The following is a 22,255-nucleotide window of genomic DNA, read 5'->3' on the forward strand; positions in this document are numbered from 1 at the left end:
AGATCGCTCAACATGTCTCAGGAAGCACAGGCCATCTGGCACTGGACAGACTGACTATAACGGTTACCCTTCTACCAGGTGTGCTGAATACTCAGGCGGACGCACTCAGCAGGCTCGTTCAGGAGAACCACGAGTGGGTCTTAAACGACGAGGTGCTAGGAAACATCTTCGAAAGATGGGGCACTCCAGACGTAGATCCGTTCGCCACCGCCGAAAACAGCAAATGCTCCAGGTTCTACCACCAGGGAACTCTGAGGAATGCGCTATGGATCAGCTGGTCGAACAGCTTTCTGTACGCTTTTCCACCCATTCCCCTGATTCCCGCAGTGCTCATCAAGCTGTCTCAATCCAGAGCGCGAATGATCCTCATTGCTCCAGAGTGGCCTCAACAGTTGTGGTTCACAGACCTGCTCCACCGGTCTCTCCAACCCATTCTGCGGCTTCCATGTCGGCCGGACCTTCTAACGAAGTTCGGGGTGGGGGGGGGGCGCAGATGGTGCACCCCAACCTCATCATCGTTGAGTTTGGCCGCATGGCTCCTGGGATAGTGCAGTTTGGACATTTGAACTTGCCTGAGAACTGCATTGACATACTTAAGGAGGCTAAAAGACCATCCACCAGGACTTCTTATGCCTACAAGTGGAGAAGGTTCTGCATCTGGTGCACATCCAAGAAAGCTGATCCTACCTCCTGCAAGGAAGATGTCATCCTTCCATACCTCTTGCATTTAGCTCAATCTGGTCTTAATTTCCATTCTATTAAGGTTCACCTCTCCGCATTAACTGCGTATAGGAAATGGCCTTCACAAACATCCTTTTTCCAGATACCTGTAATAAAAACATTTTTGGAGGGTTTAAAGGTGTTCCCCCCCCTCCGCCCCCCCCCCCCCCCCCCCCCCCTCATTAGGCGTCCTTCACCTTCATGGGACCTTAATGTGGTGCTCTCCCGGTTGATGAAGGAGCCTTTTGAGCCTATTCATAAAGCTTCTCTACAGCATTTGTCCTGGAAGGCGGCTTTCCTTGTGGCTATAACATCAGCTTGCAGGGTGAGTGAGATTCAGGCTTTAAATTGTCAAGGGCCCTAAATAGTGTTTCATGCTTCCAAGGTTGTCATGAGGACTCGCCCTAAATGTCTCAATAAGGTGATATCTGATTTTCATGTCAACCAGACGATCACATTACCAACATTTTTTCAACATCCCTCCTCTCCAGCGGAGAGGTCCCTTCATTCACTTAATGTGAGGCGGGTGTTGAAATTCTACTTAGATAAGACCAAGGACATTCGTAGGTCAAATCAGTTGTTTGTGAATTACGGTTCAGTCAGGACTGGCCTTACCACCTCCAAACAGTCCATATCTAGGTGGATTGTGTCCTGTATACAACTATGTTGCCAGAAGGCTAACAAGACTCTAGGGGGTAAGCCTAAGGCTCATTCAACTAGAGGCAAAGCGGCTACAGCGGCTTTGCTACGTAACGTTCCCATTGCAGACATCTGTAGGGCGGCTACGTGGAAGGCTGTCCACACTTTTGCTAGACATTACTGCCTGGATTCTGATGCCAGGACAGATACGCAAGTTGGGCAGGCTTCGCTGAGGAATTTATTTGCTCAGTAAGGATTTTTCTTTAGTTTTCTTCCACCGCTGGATTTGGTTGTGGGGATGGGCTTGCCATTCTATTCACAGATTATGACATTACACAGAGATGCCCTACTGCAGAAGGAGTAGTTTCTTACCTGTAACTCCAGTTCTGTAGTAGGGGTATCTCTGTTATAGTCGTAAGCGACCCACCCTCCTCCCCGGTGGAAGTAAACGTTTTTTTCCTGGATGCTACAGGCCTGACTTTAAGAGACCTTCAAAAAGAACTGAAAGTAACTTGCCTTTGGCTGTGCATCATGGGATACCGAGGGTCTCTGTAGGGTTCCTTAAAGGCACGGTATCCCTTTTCCGGACACATAATGGCAGCCTATGAGGCTTGTCTGTCCAACCCTTCCTCTCTATCATGCAAAGGATTTTTGTGAAGGGGAGTTTCTCTATGTATGGTGAAACTCTGTAAAATGGGTAACATTTAATGATATTCTTTGGCTATCCTTTTCACTTCAGGATGAAGTGCTGGCCAATGTAGCCTTGTTAATGTCAGGCTGCGTTATTGGTCTATTTTAATTGCTCCGGGGTCCCCGCACATGGGCGGGACTATTCACAGATTAGGACTATAACCGAAATACCCCTACTACAGAACTGGAGTTACAGTTAAGAAACTCTGTTAGGGTGTTAACTCTGTTAACACCCTGCACCGATCTGTACTACATGTTTGACCCCTTTACTTATTTGTATGAGTTGTCTTATTACTCACATGATTGGCTTTGCAGCCACCTATTGGTACTGTGTGATCTATTGATTTATTTGTTTGACTATGTTCCTTCATGTACCCTTCTATGTAAAGCGCTCTGATATCTGCGAAGATCTTGTTCGCGCTATATAAAACTTTGTAAATAAATAAAATGACTTCCTGTAAGAAACTGGCTCTATATATATATACAGCACCAAAGTGAGGTACAGTGTGTATGGAGTCCAAGGGTCTCCAGAGGTTTGGCAGAGGTTAAAGTTAGAATGAACCTTACTCACTAAAGTGGTAGCTTGGTCGAGCAGTAAGGCAGTATCAGAGGACAGTGTAAAGCATTTGATGTACACACTCAGTCAGCAAATGGATTCACACACTCAAGAACTGAACTCTAGGCCAATGGTTTTGTATAAAAAATATACTGTTTTATTTCTAGAACCAAGCAAGCCTGGTACAGGTAAGCATAAAAATACTTTTCAGTAGTAAATTACTGATATGAACACACTTCAAAATTGCAGTGTAACTTGTACTGGTTTTGGTTACAGTTTTAAGTAAGCAGTTTGCAACACATTGTAGGTATAGTACATTCGAATGAATGGACTTTTTAAGTAAAATGCAGTTAATTACTTTTCAGATTACTTTTGCTAACACAGGACTGGATCCTAGATTCAGCCCTGGGATATTTCCTGAAAACAGGCTATTAAATGCGTTTTGCTTAAAGGTACGATTTTTAAAGAATATTATTGTATTTCAAAAGTTGACACTTGGAAACATTTTCACATAGAATCACCAATGTTATCCTATGGGAGGAAATTCACTTAGCAGGTAAGTTAGGTTATCAATACTTTTTCTTACTGGATCTTAGATTTAGCACTGGGGCATTTCCTGAAAACAGTTGAGAAAATGCGTTTTTGTAATTCGGCAGATTTTTAAGGAATATTTGTAGTTTTCAAAAGTCGATACTTAGACAATTTTTCTCCCAAAAAGTTTCTATGTTATTCTATGAGGAAAAAGAGGTTATCGGTTTTCAGGAATGTAATCCGTCTTTGGAGTTAGGGTCCTAGGGTTAGACTCATTAGTCTCCCAAGGTCAGTGATGCACGGTTGCATCCTCAGCGGACTTGGGTGGCCAGGTGCAGAGTGCTGAGGCCCAATGTTATCCTATGGAGGATAGGGGGACTCCTGTTGCTGGCTGCTGCCAAGCAAGCCACTGTGTTGGGGGAGCTAAGCTCAGGGCTAGTTGGGGGCCAAGTTAGCACAAAAGGGGCACCCTCAGTGGTACTAAGCCAGCTAGGTGCAGGGTGCTGTTTTGAGGTCGTGAGCCCTGTTTATTTCAATGGAGATTCTCCGGGACAAAAACACTGCAGGCTCGGGGACGAGGATCTTCCTGGAGCAACCAACACTTCGAGGGCTAAGTAGGGATGTGGGGGTTGGTTAGGCATCGCTGGGTTGGGCACACAAGGCCGTGGGGCGTTGGGTGCAGGGGTGCCTTGGGACGTCGGATTTTCTTAGCCGCTCTGGTCGCGGTGCGGGGGGGTCCTCTGGATTGAGGCTGCAGGCATCGTCTGGAGGCTTGAGGCATTTCAGGGGTTGCCAGATCTCTGGTCAGGATCGCCGGGGGCGGGGTGGTTTGCCCACTCAAACTCGGGCTGAGCTCGGCGGGTGCAGAGTGGGCTGGATTTGAGGTTTCTGGCTGGCACCAGAGGCTGCAGTTTACACACGCCCGGTGTTTATGGGAGAAACAGCTTGGACAGTGAATGCAGGCAGGTCCTCCGGGGTTTTTGAGGTTGCTGGCCGCTGGGCACGCTGGGGTTTCGCAGGAGCATGTTCGAGGGGAGACAGGCCTGTAGGGCTGGGTCCAAGTCAGTGGACGTCATCCTCTTGTTAGCTCTGCACAGCTTTTTGTCCTTCTTCCTTTCTTGTGGTTGCTGGATCGTAGGAAGGAAGGTTCAGGGTTCCCCTAAATACTAAATGTAGGGGTGTTACCAATGTGTCCCTACCCTGGGGTGGGTACACCCCCTATTATGCCACTCTCCAGTGAGAGGTGGGCAGGAGCCTGTCCTTGGTCGGCTGGGTCCCCCATCCTCAAGATGGCGGGTACTCCAGGTTGTGCTTCACCTCGCCTCCCCCACCTTAGGGCTGGAGTTGGCAGAGGTGGGTACACCTCTCTTCCTTACTTTGTTTTTCCTGCTGGGTCTCCCGCCCAAAGGGGGGGGCGGGTAGAACCATTGGGGGACCAGTTGCTGAGTACAGCAAGTGGTATGGAGAGGCTCACAAAGGTGGTATGCCTTTGAAGCTTCTCCTTTGTGAACCCTAACCATCCTGGGGGAGGAGGCTTGGCAACTCCTCCCAGGATGTGCATTGCTTCAGGCCTCCGATAGCGGCAAGCTCTCGACTCAGGGGTCCAGAAACATGTCTGGTGGTGGCAGCCTCATCAGCCACTCAGTCAGGTCGCTGGGAGTTGGTCGAGTTTCAGGGGGCATCTCTAAGATGCCCTCTGTCGTGCATATTACATTAAATCTCACACTGGCATCAGTGTGGGTTTAATGTGCTGAGACGTTTGATACCAAACTTCTCAGTCTTCAGTGTAGCCATTATGGTGCTGTGGAGTTTGTGATAACAAACTCCCAGCACCGTATACTCTTAATGGCAGCTCTGCACTTAGTGCCAAGGAATGGACCTGGGCACTATAGGGGTATAGGGCTTGTGCACCTATACCCTGACCACTGGTATAGGGCACCCAGCTGACTGGATGCCAAGGCAGTGGTTTCTGGGCATGGCACACAGGGATGTGTGCCATGTCGACTCCTCACTTTGTTCTGCACTAAAACACACAGCCTGCAAAGGCAGTGTGTGTGTTAGGGTACAGGACCTCATGAGTGTGGCACAATAAATGCTGCAGCCCTTAGGAGCCTTCTCTGGTCACAGTGCCCTGGGTACCTAGAGTACCGTTTACCAGGGGTTTACCTGTGGCCAGAGATGCCAATTGGGTTTAGGCTTCAATGCAGTTTTAGGGAAGGAACACAGGCCCTGGGTACCTGAATGGCAGGAGCCCAGGGCACACTCAGTCAAAGCACATCAGCAATTCAGCAAAAAAGTGGGGGCATACCATGCAAGAAAGAGGGCACTTTCTCACACTTCCTAAAAGACAGAAGGTCATGTGCCAGTCTGAGTGCAGGAGGGAGACTATTCCAGAGGTGCCCTGCATGCACCTGAAAGGAGCGACCCCCTATACGTGCCCGATGGAATTTAGGAATACGCCCAAGATGCAGCGCAGAGGCTCTCAGAGCACAAGGTGGGCACTCTATTCCTGACATATGGGGCCCGGAGCTGTGGAGTGCCTTGAAGGCCAAAACCATTGCTTTAAAAGTTATCCTCTTGCGGATCGGGAGTCAGTGCCGAGCAGGAGTATCACCCTAGCTGCTGCGTTCTGTACTACCTGTAGTCGATTTAGCAGGTATTTAGGGATACCCAAGTACAGAACATTTACGTAGTCCAGCCTAGAGGTAACTAGCGCCTGGACCACAATTTTCCTGTGTGCTACTGACAACAGAGGGAGGAACTGCTTGAGCATCTTAAGTACTCCAAAGCAGGTGCCGAATTACAGATTGAATTTGGGAGTTCATAGATAGATTATCCTCAAGCCTGACACCTACGTTTTTTACCGTTTTCACTGAGGAGGTAGGGGGAGACATGTCCTGGGGCCACCAATTACGTCATATATCATCAATTGGGAAGCCAAAAAACATAATCTCCGATTTCTCAGAGTTGAATTTCAATTGATGTGATTGGAGCCAAGAACATACCTCAGTGAGGCAGGTGTTGATCACGTCTCCTCTAAAGACTGCTTCCTTGTCGCTGGTAAAAAGAAATTGTGTATTGTCAGCGTACAATACTATCTTGGCTCCATGGGCTTCAGCTAGATAAGCCAGGGGGGTCATATAAAGATTAAAGAGGATGGGGCTCTAAATCGAGCCCTGCGGGACCCTCACCTTTAGAACTGGAATGGATGCTGCCGACAGAAAAGTCATGATACTGCCTGCTATTCTGATTCAGGCATGTGAATCTATGAAAATACCCCAATAGTGGATAAGAGAATAATCTACTTACCTGTAACTACGGTTATCCAGTATGGGTATCTTTTATAGATTCACATGCAACCCACCATCCTCCCCGTGGAGTCAGTTCTCTTTGAATTTGGGATCCTTATTTCCCACTTGTGCTTAGAAAATCTGAGAAGAACTGGCTGATGCCAGCATTTGGTCCTTTTTTAAAATGGACATAGGCTACTATTTAGATGGCCTTAAGCCATTATAGCCTAAGAAGGATTTAAGGCAAGGCATGGATAACCGTTGTTACAGGTAAGTAACTTATTTTCTTATGTCTGTGAGCTTATGGCACTAAACTTGGACTAGCCTTTCATCCAGATACTGTGCACCAAAACCAAATGTTCGAGGCATATGAGCTGCAGATAGTAAACTGTGCATTAGATCGCCACCTGGTGTTGGGCTCGGATGATTGCAGGTTGTTGTCTTCTTGGAAGAAGTCTTTGTTAGTCCCGATAGGTGACTCCTCCCTTGGACAATACTGCGCATGGCATCGGCTCCATCCTCAGCTTGTTTTTTTCCTCCACTGGGTTCAGATGAGTTTCTCTGCTCCGGCCAGTAACTGTTTTTCTTCAACTTCGACGCGCAGAACTTCATAAAACAAATACTACTTGCCTTAGACATCCACTGCTGCAACTTTCAAAGGCAAAGTTTCCATTCCGGTTTTCAAAGTGGGCCTTTGGGCCTATCGACGCCGTGCGGCCTGCACCACATGGAAAGGACTCCGTTCAAAAGATGCCCGAAATATCAAGCAATGTTCCTCATAGTGACCACCACAAGGTTTGTAACTTCTGTCTGTCGCCGGACCACAACAAGTCGGCCTGTGCTTCCTGCCGCTCAAAGAAACCATCCGAGACCGGAGGGCCCGTCGACACGAGATGAAGAGAACAGCTCCAGCACCGGAAAGCATCGACGACGAGGTTCCACTCGTTCCCGAAGAAGACTCACCGGATCTCCTGATCGTCTCCGAGGCAGATGACTCCGACGACTCCATTCCATCGGGTCAGCGCATGAGTACTACTGCCCCTGCCACACATACGCCCAAACAGAAGGCAAAGGTCAGCACTCCGCCCGCTGGGCCCAGTCGAGACCGATCATCTACTTTGAAAGTCCCGCCTTCAGGCTCGACTCCAAAGAAATCTTTTACGCCTTCCGGTGCCTCGACACCGACCAAGAGTCTTCCAACGATTCCAAAAAAATGTCCCCCGCCTTCCGGTGCCTCGTCACCGAGCAAGACTCCGTCGGCACTGACACCAAAAGAAGTGCTGATACCGAAACCTGTTTCGGTCCCGAAACCGGAACCAAAAGACGCACCTGCTCCGAAGCCACACACGGTGCCGAAAAGCACACAGCCTGATTCTAAGGCCTCCAAGCCCTCGAACATGCCTTCGAAGTCAAAAACGACGCCTTTGGCGCCGAAACCTAAGCCACGGGACATCTAATACTTTCCAAGGCGAAGGACACTCGACAACCTACGCCGGCATCGAAAAAATCGACACCCAAGAAGGTTGTGCTTCAAGAGGACCTTTTTCAACCAGATCCTCAACAGAAAAAGATCTTCATCGACCCGAAAACCGGTCATGTTGGTGCCACACCTCTCAAGAAGGGACCTGCAGCTACACCACCTACACCTGTGGTTCCTGCCAAAAAGGACTGTGCAACCTCTCCTCTGCACTTTTCCTTTCCTGTCCCTCCTCCTTCTCCCATTCCTCCCTATATTTCATCTCAAATCTCTCCTATACAGTCTCCATTGTCATCACATTCGCCCCAGAATGATGATAAATATGATTTGGGTGGAGGGGACGGGGAAGGAGACACTACATACCCTGTAGACGAGGGCACGTGGAATTTTCCATACACAAAACCTGCGTCTGGGTGGGGCTTTACATACCCTGCAAAGGAACCTGATGTCCCTGAGACACCCTCATACCCATCTAAACCTTCTCCTCCTGAAGATACTACTGGGTTTGGCCAGCTGATAAACAGAGCTGCTATATACCATGGTGTCTCCATGCATTCTGAGGCCATTGAGGAAGATCTTCTTTTAGATGCTTTTGAGCAGTCTCAGAGATCCGCTCAAATTCTTCCCAAGATCAAAGGAGAGGTTAAGCATGCTACTGAGGTCTTTAAAGATCCTGAGCGTACCAGAATTTTAAACCCCAGGATTGAAAGGAAATATAGACCTGCACCCTCAGACCCAGTCTATATTAAAGGACACCTACCACTAGACTCCTTAGTGGTGTCCAATGCACGTAAAAGGGCCAATTCTCAGACTTCCCCTGATCCTTGACAATCTTTTGAAGCCCTATGTTCCCTCGCGCCCTTTGAGATCCATGGGCCAAAACTTGGCTGTGGTCCCACGATTTAGATTGTGTAGAGCGGTAGACGTTCCTTCCGAGTCTTGGCTGCGGAGCTGTGGAATTCTCTACCGTCCCACATCCGTGAAATTGATGAGCTGCTGAAATTCAGGAGAGCCATCAAAACGCATCTGTTACCTCATTTCTCTTTGGATTCTGATCTGTGTGTCTCCTCCATCATACTGCTATGTTGTGTCTGGGTACCCTTCCAGAAGCGCCGGGACGCCCCTTGGCTGGGGCATCTGTGCGCTATAGAAGTGTTATTAACATAACATAACATAACTTCTGGTGAAGCACCCCCCCCCGCCTGACAAAGAATCCAAGATTATTGATGCGTCAGGCAAGAGAATAGCTGCGCAGGCTTCCAATATATGGCGCATGGCTAATACGCAAGCCCTCCTCTCTCGTTATGATAGGGCTCACTACAAACAATTGGAGAAATTGCTTGAGCACCTCCCAGATCAGTACAAAGATCAAGCTACTGACCTCATACAGGAAGGCAAGTTAATATCTAACGCTTCCATCAAATGCGCACTAGATGTTGCAGACACAGCATCTAGGGCTGTTAATACCAGTGTCGTTATTAGGAGACATGCATGGCTACGCATTTCAGGGTCCAAACAAGAAGTACAAACCACCATTTTGAACCAGCCTTTTAATCAAAACCAATTATTTGGCCCAGAGGTAAACACTACCCTTGAAAAAATGAAAAAAGACACTGACCCTGCCAAGTCTATGGGGGCCTTACAGTCTACCCCAGCTCAAGGTTCCTTTCATCGCTCCTTTTACAGAGGTGGCTCCAAACAAACTGGAACAGACACTAACACGTCTTTCAAGACACAAACCTCCTCTAACAAGAGTTACTATAGAGGAGGATACAGAGGCAATAATACCAAGGGCAGAGGTAGAGGTAGAGGTAGTAACACTCGAGCCTCTTCCGCCCCTAAGCAATGACTTCCCTACGCGCCCCCCCGCAGCATTCCACTCCTGTAGGGAGGCAGATTAATACAGTTCCTGCCTGTCTGGAACTCCATTACAACAGTCAAGTGGGTAAGGCAGATTATCCAACATGGCTACTGCCTAGAACTTACAGCAACCCCTCCACACATACCTCCCAGACAGCATCCAATGTCTACCAATCATCTAGCTCTGCTTCAGCAACAGGTTCTGTCCCTTCTACAGAAGGGTGCGATTCAGTCAGTTCCTTAACAGGAACAAGGGACGGGGATTTACTCGCCGTACTATCGAGACCCTGAGACCGATTCTAGACCTCAGGCCCCTCAACCATTACATACAATCAGATCCTTTTCATATGATCACTCTGCAATAAGTGCTTCCACTGCTGCAACAGGGAGACTTCCTTGCTACACTAGCTCTGAAAGACGCCTACTTTCACATCCCCATACATCCTGCTCACATGAAATATCTAAGGTTTGTCCTGGAAGGACAACACAATCAGTTCACAGTCCTTCCAAGCCGGGCCGACGATGGCTGAAATGCCAGAAACCGGTCCCCAGTAGCTTGTCTCCTTTCTGGTGAAGAATTGGCTTGGTAGTTTAGTCTGCCCTGTTCCCATGATGCACTGGGCCAGGGACAGACTGATTTGCATATAGCCAGGTTCTGAACTGGGATGGTGCAGTGAAATAAATAACGGTGATGGATCAAGCCCTGATCTTTGTACTGGGTAAGAGTGGTCTGCTTAATTCAGACACTCTGTTCATCTCCACCCCCTTTTCTGAATCGTTTTTGGCCACTATAGGTGTGGCAGGGTATACTCAGACATGAGTCCCTTTCTCACTGCACCATCAGGATTCAAGCAAGCCGGGCCGACGACGGCTGAAATGCCAGAAACCGGTCCCCGGTAGCTTGTCTCCTTTCTGCTGAAGAATTGGCTTGGCAGTTTAGTCTGCCCTGTTCCCATGATGCACTGGGCCAGGGACAGACTGATTTGCTTATAGCCAGGTTCTGAACTGGGATGGTGCAGTGAGATAAATAACGGTGATGGATCAAGCCCTGATCTTTGGACTGGGTAAGAGTGGTCTGCTTAATTCAGACACTCTGTTCATCACCTCCCCCTTTTCTGAATCGTTTTTGGCCACTATAGGTGTGGCAGGGTATACTCAGACATGAGTCCCTTTCTCACTGCACCATCAGGATTCAAGCAAGCCGGGCCGACGACCGCTGAAATGCCAGAAACCGGTCCCCGGTAGCTTGTCTCCTTTCTGGTGAAGAATTGGCTTGGTAGTTTAGTCTGCCCTGTTCCCATGATGCACTGGGCCAGGGACAGACTGATTTGCATATAGCCAGGTTCTGAACTGGGATGGTGCAGTGAGATAAATAACAGTGATGGATCAAGCCCTGATCTTTGGACTGGGTAAGAGTGGTCTGCTTAATTCAGACTCTGTTCATCACCACCCCCTTTTCTGAAGCAGTCGTAGCAGCACATCTGCGAAGACAACAGATCCATGTCTTCCCTTATTTAGACGATTGGCTCATAAAAGCCAAATCGTCCAGTCAGACACACACACATCAGACGATCCAAACGTTGCACGACTTAGGGTTTACAATAAACTACACCAAGTTGCACCTAGAGCCTTCGTCCGTACATCAGTATCTAGGGGCTACAATAGACACGACTACAGCTCTAGCTTATCCCAGTCCAGCCAGGATACAGAGCATTCAAAACTTAGTTGCTGTTTTTCAACACCAACAGTCTCTCCCAGCCAGAGTGTTCATGAAACTCATAGGCATGATGGCATCTTGGATCTTCATAGTTCCACACGCAAGATTGCAAATGCGTCCGTTACAAAAGTGTCTAGCACGACAGTGGAACCAAGCTCACGGTCAACTAACAGACCCAGTGTTGTTGGACAGCCGCACACATCGCTCTCTGCAGTGGTGGAACACCAAAAACCTGACAAAGGGGCGGCCGTTCCTAGAGCCAGTTCCACAAGTAGTGCTCACAACAGACTCATCCCTCACAGGATGGGGAGCCCATCTCCTACAACATACCACTCTGGATCAATGGTCTGCTCAACAGCAGCTACTCCATATCAACCATCTCGAGCTGCTAGCAATATTCCTAGCACTTAAGTCCTTCCAACGTCACGTGCAAAGCAAGGCTGTCCTCATCCGGACGGACAATATGACAGCCATGTACTATATTCAAGAACAGGGTGGGACACACTCTCTGCAACTGTCCCAGCTTGCACAAGACATTTGGGGATGGGCCATTCCTCAAAACATACATCTGTTTGCGGAACACCTTCCAGGAGTTCACAATCAGATAGCAGATCTGTTGAGTCTGCATTCACAATAGATTCACGAATGGGAATTGCATCCACAAGTTCTTCAGCCATTCTTCCAACAGTGGGGTCATCCACACATAGACCTGGTTGCCACCCACGAAAATGCAAAATGCCCAGCCTTCGCCGCCAGGTTTCCACACCCACTGTACGAGGACAATGCGATATGGATGAACTGGTCAGACAGATTTGCATACGCTTCTCCGCCTCTCCCACTAATTCCATTAGTGGTGCGCAAGCTCAGACAACAGTCTCTCAAACTAATTCTTGTAGCTCCCACGTGGGCACGCCAACCTTGGTTCACCACGCTGTTGGAACTCTCTCTAGTTTCACACCAAAAGTTGTGGCTCACTCCATCTCTGTTAACTCAGAACCATGGCGAAATCAGGCACCCAGACCCGCACCAACTGAATCTAGCGATCTGGCTGCTAAAGTCTTAGAGTTTGGTTATTTAAACCGACCACCAGACAGTATGAGCATTATTAAAGAAGCCAGGAAACCCACTACCAGAGCGTGTTACGCTGCTAAATGGAAAAGATTCGCAATTATTGCACACATAATCAAATTGACCCCTTGGATGCTTCCATCTAGAATATCATTTGTTACCTTCTATATCTACAAAGGTCTAATTTGGCATATTCTTCCATACGCTTGCACCTGGCAGCAGTTGCAGCTTATTTACAGAACAGACAACATCTGTCTCTCTTCAGAGTTCCCACAATTAAAGCGTTCATGGAAGGCTTAAAAAGGATAATCCCACCCAGGTTGCCTCCTTCTCCTGTGTGGAACCTAAATGTTTTCCTTACCAGACTTATGGGACCCCCTTTCGAGCCCCTACATAGATGCGAGCTGCAATTCCTAACATGGAAAACTGATTTCATTGTTGCTATCACCTCTCTCAGAAGAGTAAGTGATATACAAGATTTCACTATACAAGAACCATTTTTTTCAAATACATCCTAACAAAGTGGTTCTTAGGTCTAATCCAAAATTTCTCCCAAAAGTCGTCCCTTTTCACCTCAATTAGTCTGTCGAGCTACCTGTGTTTTTCCAAAACCCAGACTCTTTAGCAGAAAGGGCTTTACACACCCTAGATGTTAAGAGAACTCTACTATATCGACAGGATTAAATCATTTCGAAAAACTAAACAACTGTCGCTTTCTCTCCTCCGCACAAAGGCAACCCCATCTTTAACCCCTTCGATGCGGCCGCTTTTTTTCCCGTGTGCGGCCGCCAGCCGAACACGGTCGGGCCATGACGAACCCCAACCGTCATCAGCACACGAGCACCGTAGTGCATGACGGCTGGGGATCGTCACCAGCATGGAAGGGGTTAAAGGCGGGATCGCACGGTGGATTGTAAAGTGTATACAAATATGCTATATAAAGGCTAAACGTACACTAACAGTTCCTCCTAGAGCGCAGTCCACTTGCAAAATAGGAGCCTCTATGGCTTTCTTAGGAAATATACCACTAGAGGACATATGCAAGGCAGCAACATGGTCTACACCACTCACCTTCACTAAACACTATTATGTTGATGTGCAAGCCAAGCAGCAAGCTGCAGTAGGCCAAGCTGTCCTTAAAACTCTTTCAAACTACTTCAACGGATACAGATGACCACCGCTAGAGGGGATACTGCTGCACAATCGATGCACAGTGTACCATCTGCAGCTCATAAGCCTCGAACGGAAAATGCTACTTAGTATTCATCTGTTCTTGGCATAGAGAGCTGCAGAGTAGTACACGCCCTCCCGCCTCCCCGGGACTTTTATCCGTTCCCATTTTTCATCTTAATTAGATGCATACGCATGGACATGCTTCTTTACTTTACTTCTACTGACTCATCATTTCCCATCATGGCGAAAGACAATCTGAGGATGGAGCCAATGCCCATGTGCAGTGTTGTCCAAGGGAGGAGTCACCTCTCGGGACTAACAGACTTCTTCCAAGAAGACCACAACCTGCAATCATCCGAAACCAGGTGGCGATCTAATGCACAGTGTACTACTCTGCAGCTCTACATGACAAGAACAGATGCATACTGGTAAATAGCATTTTCCTTCTCCAAAAGGTGGTCTTTCAGTCCACGTCGATTAATAAACTGAACTTCGTGTTTTTCACGCAACCCAACTCAGTTGGATGTTAAGCGAGCCCTCCTGTATTATACTGACAGACCTTAAACTTTTAAGAAAATACAACCGTTTTTTGTTGCTTTCTTAAGCAGGCACTGCTAGATGGATTGTAAAATGCATTCAAACATGCTATACAAAAGGCAAAAGAACATTACCTATCCCTCCTAGAACCCCCTCTAATCTGGAAAACAAGCATTGGCATAGCCAATAGGTCTCGCCTTTGGGACCTTATAAGTGTTTAGTTATGCAGCACAATATCCTTGGTGCAACATCAACTGTTATGGATAACTGCACTCGCGGTACAAAGGTGTGTGGTTCCCTGTACCGGGGGCGGGGAGGGGGAAGGGCGGGGGGGGGGGGGGTGCAGCGTACGGCTGAGGTGCGTTGACACTGAAGATGTTTCGCTGAGGCTACTCTGAGGAGTGGCTCCTGCGTCATCACACCCTCTTGCCTACTCTTAGGCCGTCTGCAGCAGAGAGGGCCGTGCCCCACCCCAAACCTTCACTGTCTCCACGCACACCAGGATCAGATAGCTGGTGTCACTTAACCTCAAGTCCACTTCACGCACCTCAGGTGGCTGATTCACAGGCAGAAAAGGATACCCCGGGGGCCTTCTTAGAGTAATTCCTTCCACCAACAAACGGCGCCACACCAACAGACACAGCTTTACCAGATCCCAGGCCAGCTCTTTAAACCGCCCCGCCTCCCCCCAGACACCACCCGCCTTTCCGCTCTCAAGCTAGACTTCCTGATGAATTTTTGCTGGGATAGGATTGCAGTTCAAATGTAGGAAGTAGCTATAAAAAAAAAAGCATTTGCAATATAATCGGTCCGATTGCATTGCAAATGCTTACGTTTAAAACTGACCGAGGCTCCTTTTCATGGACACTGTGCTTGGTTTCTTTATATATTTCTTAACTTCAACACTGAGCGCAGTGTCCTTGAAGCGGGTGCTGTGCTCAGTGCTAAAGTTAAGAAATATACAAATAAACCGAGCGTGGTGTCCGCGAAGCGGCGCCGCGCTCACTTTCAAAGTTAAACGAGCGAGACTCGCACAATGTTTCTCTTGTGGGAGCGAGCAGGGGCACCATCTGTTTGAAGGATAATTACAAACAGATGTCGCCAAAGCTTGCTCCCACAAGGGAAACTCCAAACGTGCATGCGTTGCAATAGAAAGCAATGCAAAACGTGCACGTTTTTGGCCAAAAAAGCTAATTGATTCCAAGAGACCTAAGAAGGAGCTTCTATGGCCTTTCTTTGGAACATTCCTATAGCTGGCATTTGAAAAGTAGCTACATGGCCCACACCACATACTTTTACAAAACATTATTTTTTAGATGTACTAGCCTGCCAGCAAGCTATTGTTGGCCAGGCAGTTCTAAATACACTTTTTCAAACCACTGCACTTCCCACAGACTAGTCACTTCTTTACAAGGAGGACTGTTTTATAGCCTGTGCACAGCAGTTGTATCTACAGCTATTCAGGCCTCGAACGGATGGTTGTTTCAGATAAGTTTTTCCTTAAACTTGATTTCTTTCATACCTTTCCTCCTTGCATGGTGGTCCTTGTGCATGATAATGCACAATCTCCATCCTCACCCACTGTGCGGGAAAACAGGTTAACTATGGGGCTGATGCCCATGCGCATTGCCAGTCATGGGATAGGTCACTATACCTCATGATTCAAGAGACTTCTATGAAGACAAACAAGTTGTACATGTCCGAGCCTGACACTACATGACAGGAGTATGCAGAGCATGTGAATCTAGAGCACTACATGCCATGAACAGATGTTTACAGGGCAAGTAACATTATTCGTCCCCTCCAAACATCTGTTACTACTTTGTGGAGCTTTAGCTTGGGACCTCCATTCTGGTGCTTACATTTCTGATGTGTTCTCCCTTGAAGCCACAACACTGCTGTCCTGCAAAACTTTACTCTCAAAACTGTCTTCTTGGTGGCCATTACTTAGGCCAGGTAGGTCATCGAGCTTCAAGCTCTGTCAGTTCCCTGACAAACTTGTCCTTCAAATGCATGCCTCTTTTCTGCCAAACTTTGCTGCTCCCTTCCATGTCCACCAGAGTATCACTCTGCCTAACATTTTCGCCCTCCCTCATCCCTCCAAGGGAGAGGGCAGACTCAATCGCCTGGACCTGAAGAGAGCTCCTTTTACATTTATCACACCAAAGACTGTCTGTGGACAATCATCTCTTCCTCTGGTTCTCTGGAGCGAAAAAGGCCAAGGCTGTGCAGAAGCAGACAGTCTCTGAATGGATTGTGCTCTGCATTAAAGATCCCCTGCACACTAGCCAAAAGGCATCCTCCAGAGGTCTTGCAGTCCCATTCCACAATGGCCAGGACTGCTACTACTGTGTTGGCATGCGGGGTACATATTATGGACACCTGCAAAGCCACTATGCGGGTGTACCATCACAAGGTCACAAAGCAGTCCTGCTTCGACAGTCCGGTCCGCTGAGTCTGGCATTATGCCTGTTTGGTCCTCCAGAACATTTTGTTTTGAGCCAATGTGCAAACTCGCCACCAGGGATGTATTGCTTGGGTACCTATTCTAAGGTAAGGAATCTGCGGTTAGAAGTATCGATCAGAAGGCCAAGTCACTTTCCTTTGGTAATGCTTTTTCTGGTAGAGAATCTATCTAACTGCAGATTCCTCAACAACCCTCCCATCCTCCCCACTCTGCTTACTGGCGTCTTAATCAAAAAATATCCTGTTAGACTCTGCACACTGGTCAAAATAAAAACATTGTTTTTTAAGTGGATACGCATTTTTGGTGCTGAAATGATCACAAAAGAAATTCAGTGCTCCGTGTTGGTGCCTCTATGGTCATTGCAATGTCAATTCTGACACTGGGCGACCTACACCACCTACCGGCCCACAGAGGTACTTCTCAAGAATTTCCCGAGACAGTCTTGTACCTGTAGAATTTTCAAAGTTTAGGAATCTGTTAGAGTCTCTACCAGAAAAGTGCACAGATCAGTAACTTGTTTGCGAGGGTTTTAAGACAGATTGCAATTCGCTGTGTGCATCCATGACCATATTGTCTTTTACTCATAGAATATTTGTGATTGAAAGTCCTGATGAGCATGCCTAGCGATGTGCATATTGTGTTGTCCTCTGAAGGCATAGGCTCCAGTAGAATCTCATGCAGAAGATAAGATAGTTCATTTGAACGTATTTGTTCCTATTATAAGAGCATTGCCACGGTTTGAGGACTAACTGGTCCATTTTTGCTAGTTTTCATTCAGGTGAGCAGATTGTATTTGTTTTCTATGCAGGAAGATGTTACACCTGCTACTTTTGTACTTAGATTTTTTTTTTCTGTCGACAGCTTTCACGAGAGTGCAGGGCAGAAGTCCAAAGAATCTTACACCAGAGAGCAGTTGATGTGAAGCTGGATCCGGGTCTTCAGGACAAATGCATGCTTGACCTTGGCAAATGGTGCAGTGAGAAGACCGAGGCTGGACAGGTAGACTGCAGTCTTCAATGTGGAATGTTTGCTTCATTGTATGTTGTAAAGTATATTATTTCTTCAGTTAAATATTTGTGTAAAGGTTCTGAAAGTTTTTTTATTTTTTACAGGAATTGGAGTGTTTACAGGACCATCTTGATGATTTAGCAGGTGATTGCAGAGAAGTTGTGGGGAATATGACTGAACTGGAGGCTGAGGTAAGAAGGAAGTACCTCTTGAACAAGACATTTAGGATGTCATTTAGTAAGCAATAGATACATGCAGACAATTAGCAGCATTCAAGCTACTCTGAAACAGGCTTCCATTAATATTTTCTTGCTAGAGCTCTAGTCCTTATGTATTTAGTGAAATGTTAACAACAGTCCAAGAAAGCGAGCTTGGTACCAGTGTTCAAAACTTAATGAGATGCCTCTCACTCATGTTAGTAGGGAAACCCTTTAGGTTTTTAAAGGAACCATCACTCATTAACTCTAGTGGCATGCTTCATCATAGGGTTGGCACCCGAGACGCCTAGTGCATCTGGGTGTGCTGCGATGCCTGAATTTCAGTAGAGCAAGTTTCTTTTGAGGATCGGTGAATTAAAATTACCTCATGGTTTTCCTTCACTCAAGGCACTTTTAATAATGGAAACCTTGGTTAAAAGGTTGGTGATCTCCCACATACGAGGTCTACATGTTTCAGCCATTATTTTCAATGCCCACAGGATCAATATGGCTTTTTTTTTTTTTTAAATTTTTGAAAACCTTTATTGTGCACATAAACAGTACAAATACGGGCCCACAACCGTCCGGCCGGCCACAAACTCTCATGTAGCACTAGTGCATGCAATACGGCGACAAGGTAATGCAGCTTGGCAGTAGTTGCTGTGCAAAAAAAAAAACTGATTGGAAAGCGCCACGATACCTAGGCACAGGAGCAATGCAGGTTAATTTAAAATTTGTGTGCGACTATTAAGATCAGGTCATGTTACTCCGTACTTAAACAATTAAAAGAAAAAGAACGAGGTCCATGTAGGTGGGACTTGACAAGAAACAGCAGTACCAAGCAGTTCGATTCACAACATGCAAGTCCCGACCAGAGGATGGCCACAAATTATTCATACCACAAGAAAGCTGCCTCGACAACCCCTCTACATCTGCGCCGTCACCCATCCCCCAGTATGCCTAGCACGGGCCAAAGAAAGAAGGAAAAATTATAAAAGAACAAAGAGAGGCACCATAGAAAAAAACTCGAACTAAAAGTTAACCCCCCACCCTACACACATGCAGAGGCTATGGCCTGCCCCCCCCCCCCCCCCCCCCCCCCCCCCTAGCAGAGTGTCTGTCGCCCCATAAACCCGAAATATAGCATGAGAAGAGAAAAGAGGAAGAAGAGAAAGCAAAAGAGAAAGTAAAAGTGAAAAAGTATGATCCAGTGATATGGGGAGTAGGAACAGAAATCCATCCCTGGACTCCCACAAGAGAAAATCCGGGAGGAGGGCCAATTATACATACATGCGGACTCCACCGGCCCAATAAACATTCCCCTCCCCAATAGCAACATCAAGTAAAGCAACAATAATCAATCAATTAGGGAGAGTCAATGCACAGTCCGTGATAAAACAGGCCAAAATCAAAGTCCACCCTGCCTCCACCCACCCGCCCGGCTGTTAAACCAAAGAAAGTCCCCTAGCCCTGGCCCGATCTGGGACTCGGCCTCTCACCCCTTCTACTTGGTAGTCCAGTGCAGTCCAGGAGGACGAGGGAAAATGGCCGCCCGGAGGAGGGGGGAGGTGCATAGACAAAGAAAGAATGGCGTCCGGTCCCAGGAAAGGAATCTCCCTCGGTCTCAGTCCTCTCTGGCGTGTTCAAGCCGCAAAAGTCCCAAAGCAGAGCAATCAGAGTCCGTGACAAGTATTCTGGTGAAGAAACAGGAGGGCAGGACGCTGGTAGCCAAATCCTCGTCATCTCAAATAGTTGCACACAATTAAGCATGGAGCAAAGGGGAAACACTGTAGCAACGACTGAGCTGTTAAGTGGCAACAATCCGCTACCCGCCACAGCGATGGTTACTGTAGCATCCACCGTGTCCCTTCGAGGCAATGTTGAGGCGGTAGACTGCAACAGCTCCAGTCCGGAATTTTGTAGGAGACAATTCCCCTGCTCCTGGCTGAAAGCTTGGGCGCAAACATCGAGTCGTACCCCCAGCGCGCTATAGCTGCTCTTCATCGCCGATCTCAACTCACCCAGGGTTGCTAACACGTCTGCAAGGGTGAATTCAGGCTGCAGTGTCCCCATTCTAGCTCGCCTGTGGGAAGAATGTGCTCCGGCCCCCTTCGCATCGACTAGCTCGCTGCTTCGTGGGGAGGATGCGTAGATTTCCTCACAGTGGCGAGCCACCGGCATCGCCATCTTGTCCTCTACCCAACGAGGTGCTGTGGGGGGGGGAATTCGCGGGACGCGATCATGCAGCAGTTTGCAATCCCCGGGCTAGCGATATTCCGCCCGATCTGAAATACAGCCTGGAGGCCAGCAGTTGCGTGATGAGGCAAGCAGAGCCTGGTGGGGCTCGCCGTCATCGGCCAGAGGGACGAGTAGAACGGAGCAAAAGCATGGCGGCCGAGAACAAAGGACCCACCGGTCAGACACCTCTTCCCTCCGTCACTGTGCAGCCCAGAGCGTGTACAACGTTCCCTGGCGGCAGACAGCGCTCAGTCCGTGCCCCTACAAGGAAGCGCCGTCCAGTCGCACCACCCCCGCAGCTGATCGGCTGTGTCAGGGGACTGGAGGTCCGCAGTGCACTGCGGAGCAAGCTGGGTCCCGGGCCAGGGCAAGTCGGTCCGTAACTTCCGAATCCGGGCGGGCGGAGAGGCCGGCGAACACCGGTAGCATCAGCTCCGTTACCCGCACCTTTCGAAATGAAATCTGGTGAGCGGAGCAGTCAGGATTGTGGTGCGGGATTCCGGGGCCGGCGGAGCCGAAGGCTGCACGTCTGCTCAGGTCGCCATCTTGGCTCCTCCCCCAATATGGCTTTCTTAAGGAACCAGTCACTAGTATGCCATTCTTAGCTGGTTACGATGTGCTCTGATGTTAGGTGTTGGTGTATCAATTTGTGACTTAAGAATTTTTTCACCACTCTGCATAATAGAACATACAGGTGTCATGAGGACTACAGAGGTAGTATGTGGGCGAGAAACCTTGGTGAATGGCACTAAAGGGTCCACTAACCCCCCCCGATTCTGCATGTCAAAAGAAAAAACATAATATAAACAATTACGAATTTTAGCAAGCTCGCTTTCATGAATTGTTGTACCTGAATAAGGGAAGTGAAGCAAGATTTTTTTCTCTTCACTCTCTCGCTTTGTTTTTTATTGGAGTGTTGCCTGTAGTATTTGCTGTATCAGTTTTCATTTCATGTAGCACCTGCTGGAATAGGTGTTGTCAACTCTTCCCACTCCTGCTCAGTGGCACATCACACTTTTGCTAAGTCTTATATCTGAACAACTGGTATATTGACTACTGTCAAACTTTGCAAACATACATTCAATTGTTGACATTAAGTCACAGTTGTGGTGTAAATAGCTCTGTACATGTGAAACTTGTTGTTCCATTTAAAGATAAAGGTTATTTGTAAATTTATGAATTCCTTTTTCTCCCCCCCCCCCCCCCCCCCCTCCCCAGGACATTCAAATTGAAGCATTGCTGATGAGAGCATGTGAACCCATCATTCAAACTTTCTGCCACGTAAGTTTACTTAGTAATATGAAACATGCTATTGTAGCCTTTCATCTTGGAAGTAGTATAAATAGTAGAACGTTATCCATGCACACTTTTCACATGCACACCCTCTCTTTGGGTCCCTCGAAGTGGACAAATACGTTTATTTTAACATAACCTTTTGTATAACTCTGGATTTTTTTTAGGGATCCTTCTAGGACTTTTCTGGTAGTTTGTTCAGGTGTCACCCTGGTAATCAGTCTACAACCCGAGCACTATATTGGAATTTTTGCCAGCCATTGTCAATAAATGCCCAAGTAGCATTAACATGAAATAACTATGCATATCTAGACAATGTTTTCACTTTTTGCTTATCTTTTCCTGGAATTTAAATGATTAACCCTGTTGTGTCTGAGGTTAAGTCAAACAGATGGGTAAAGCTTGAAGTTTCATGAGTTGAGCCAACATGTACTACAGCCATAGGAATTGGTGTTAAACCACAAGGTAATCACAAATGACACCTGTGGTCCCCAGGGAAGCAAACCGGCCCGGATGCTACCTTAACTTCTCTACCTCGATAAACTTAGTTTGCAATTCCCTGAGATACATGTGACCACCGTTACACTTGTCAAAAGTATTTTTCCTGGGTATTTCTTTTTGTAATTACGGTCATAAAAAATGACCTAGATGGCCTCAATAAACATTTCCCCAGTTAAAAAGCACCACCTTCCAACCCCATCCTCTTAGGTATTCTGGGAATTGAATGTATTATTTTGAGTTTACTCAGTCTCAACTATCTAGCTGATGTGCACAGATCTCCAATATTCACCCTG

At 47.5% G+C, this 22,255-nt stretch overlaps 1 protein-coding gene across 1 annotated transcript in view; it reads left to right on the forward strand.

Moving 5' to 3' along the window:
* Positions 1 to 22,255, forward strand: part of GLG1 (golgi glycoprotein 1) — a 792,605-nt gene that overhangs the window by 408,872 nt on the left and 361,478 nt on the right. The window contains exons 12-14 of the mRNA XM_086945268.1: positions 17,587 to 17,724; positions 17,838 to 17,924; positions 21,387 to 21,449. Coding sequence (XP_086801394.1) covers positions 17,587 to 17,724; positions 17,838 to 17,924; positions 21,387 to 21,449 — 288 coding nt within the window. The remainder of the gene's footprint in view (positions 1 to 17,586; positions 17,725 to 17,837; positions 17,925 to 21,386; positions 21,450 to 22,255) is intronic.

Source organism: Lissotriton vulgaris, chromosome 12 (assembly GCF_964263255.1).
Source record: "Lissotriton vulgaris chromosome 12, aLisVul1.2, whole genome shotgun sequence".
NCBI classification, from domain to species: domain Eukaryota; kingdom Metazoa; phylum Chordata; class Amphibia; order Caudata; family Salamandridae; genus Lissotriton; species Lissotriton vulgaris.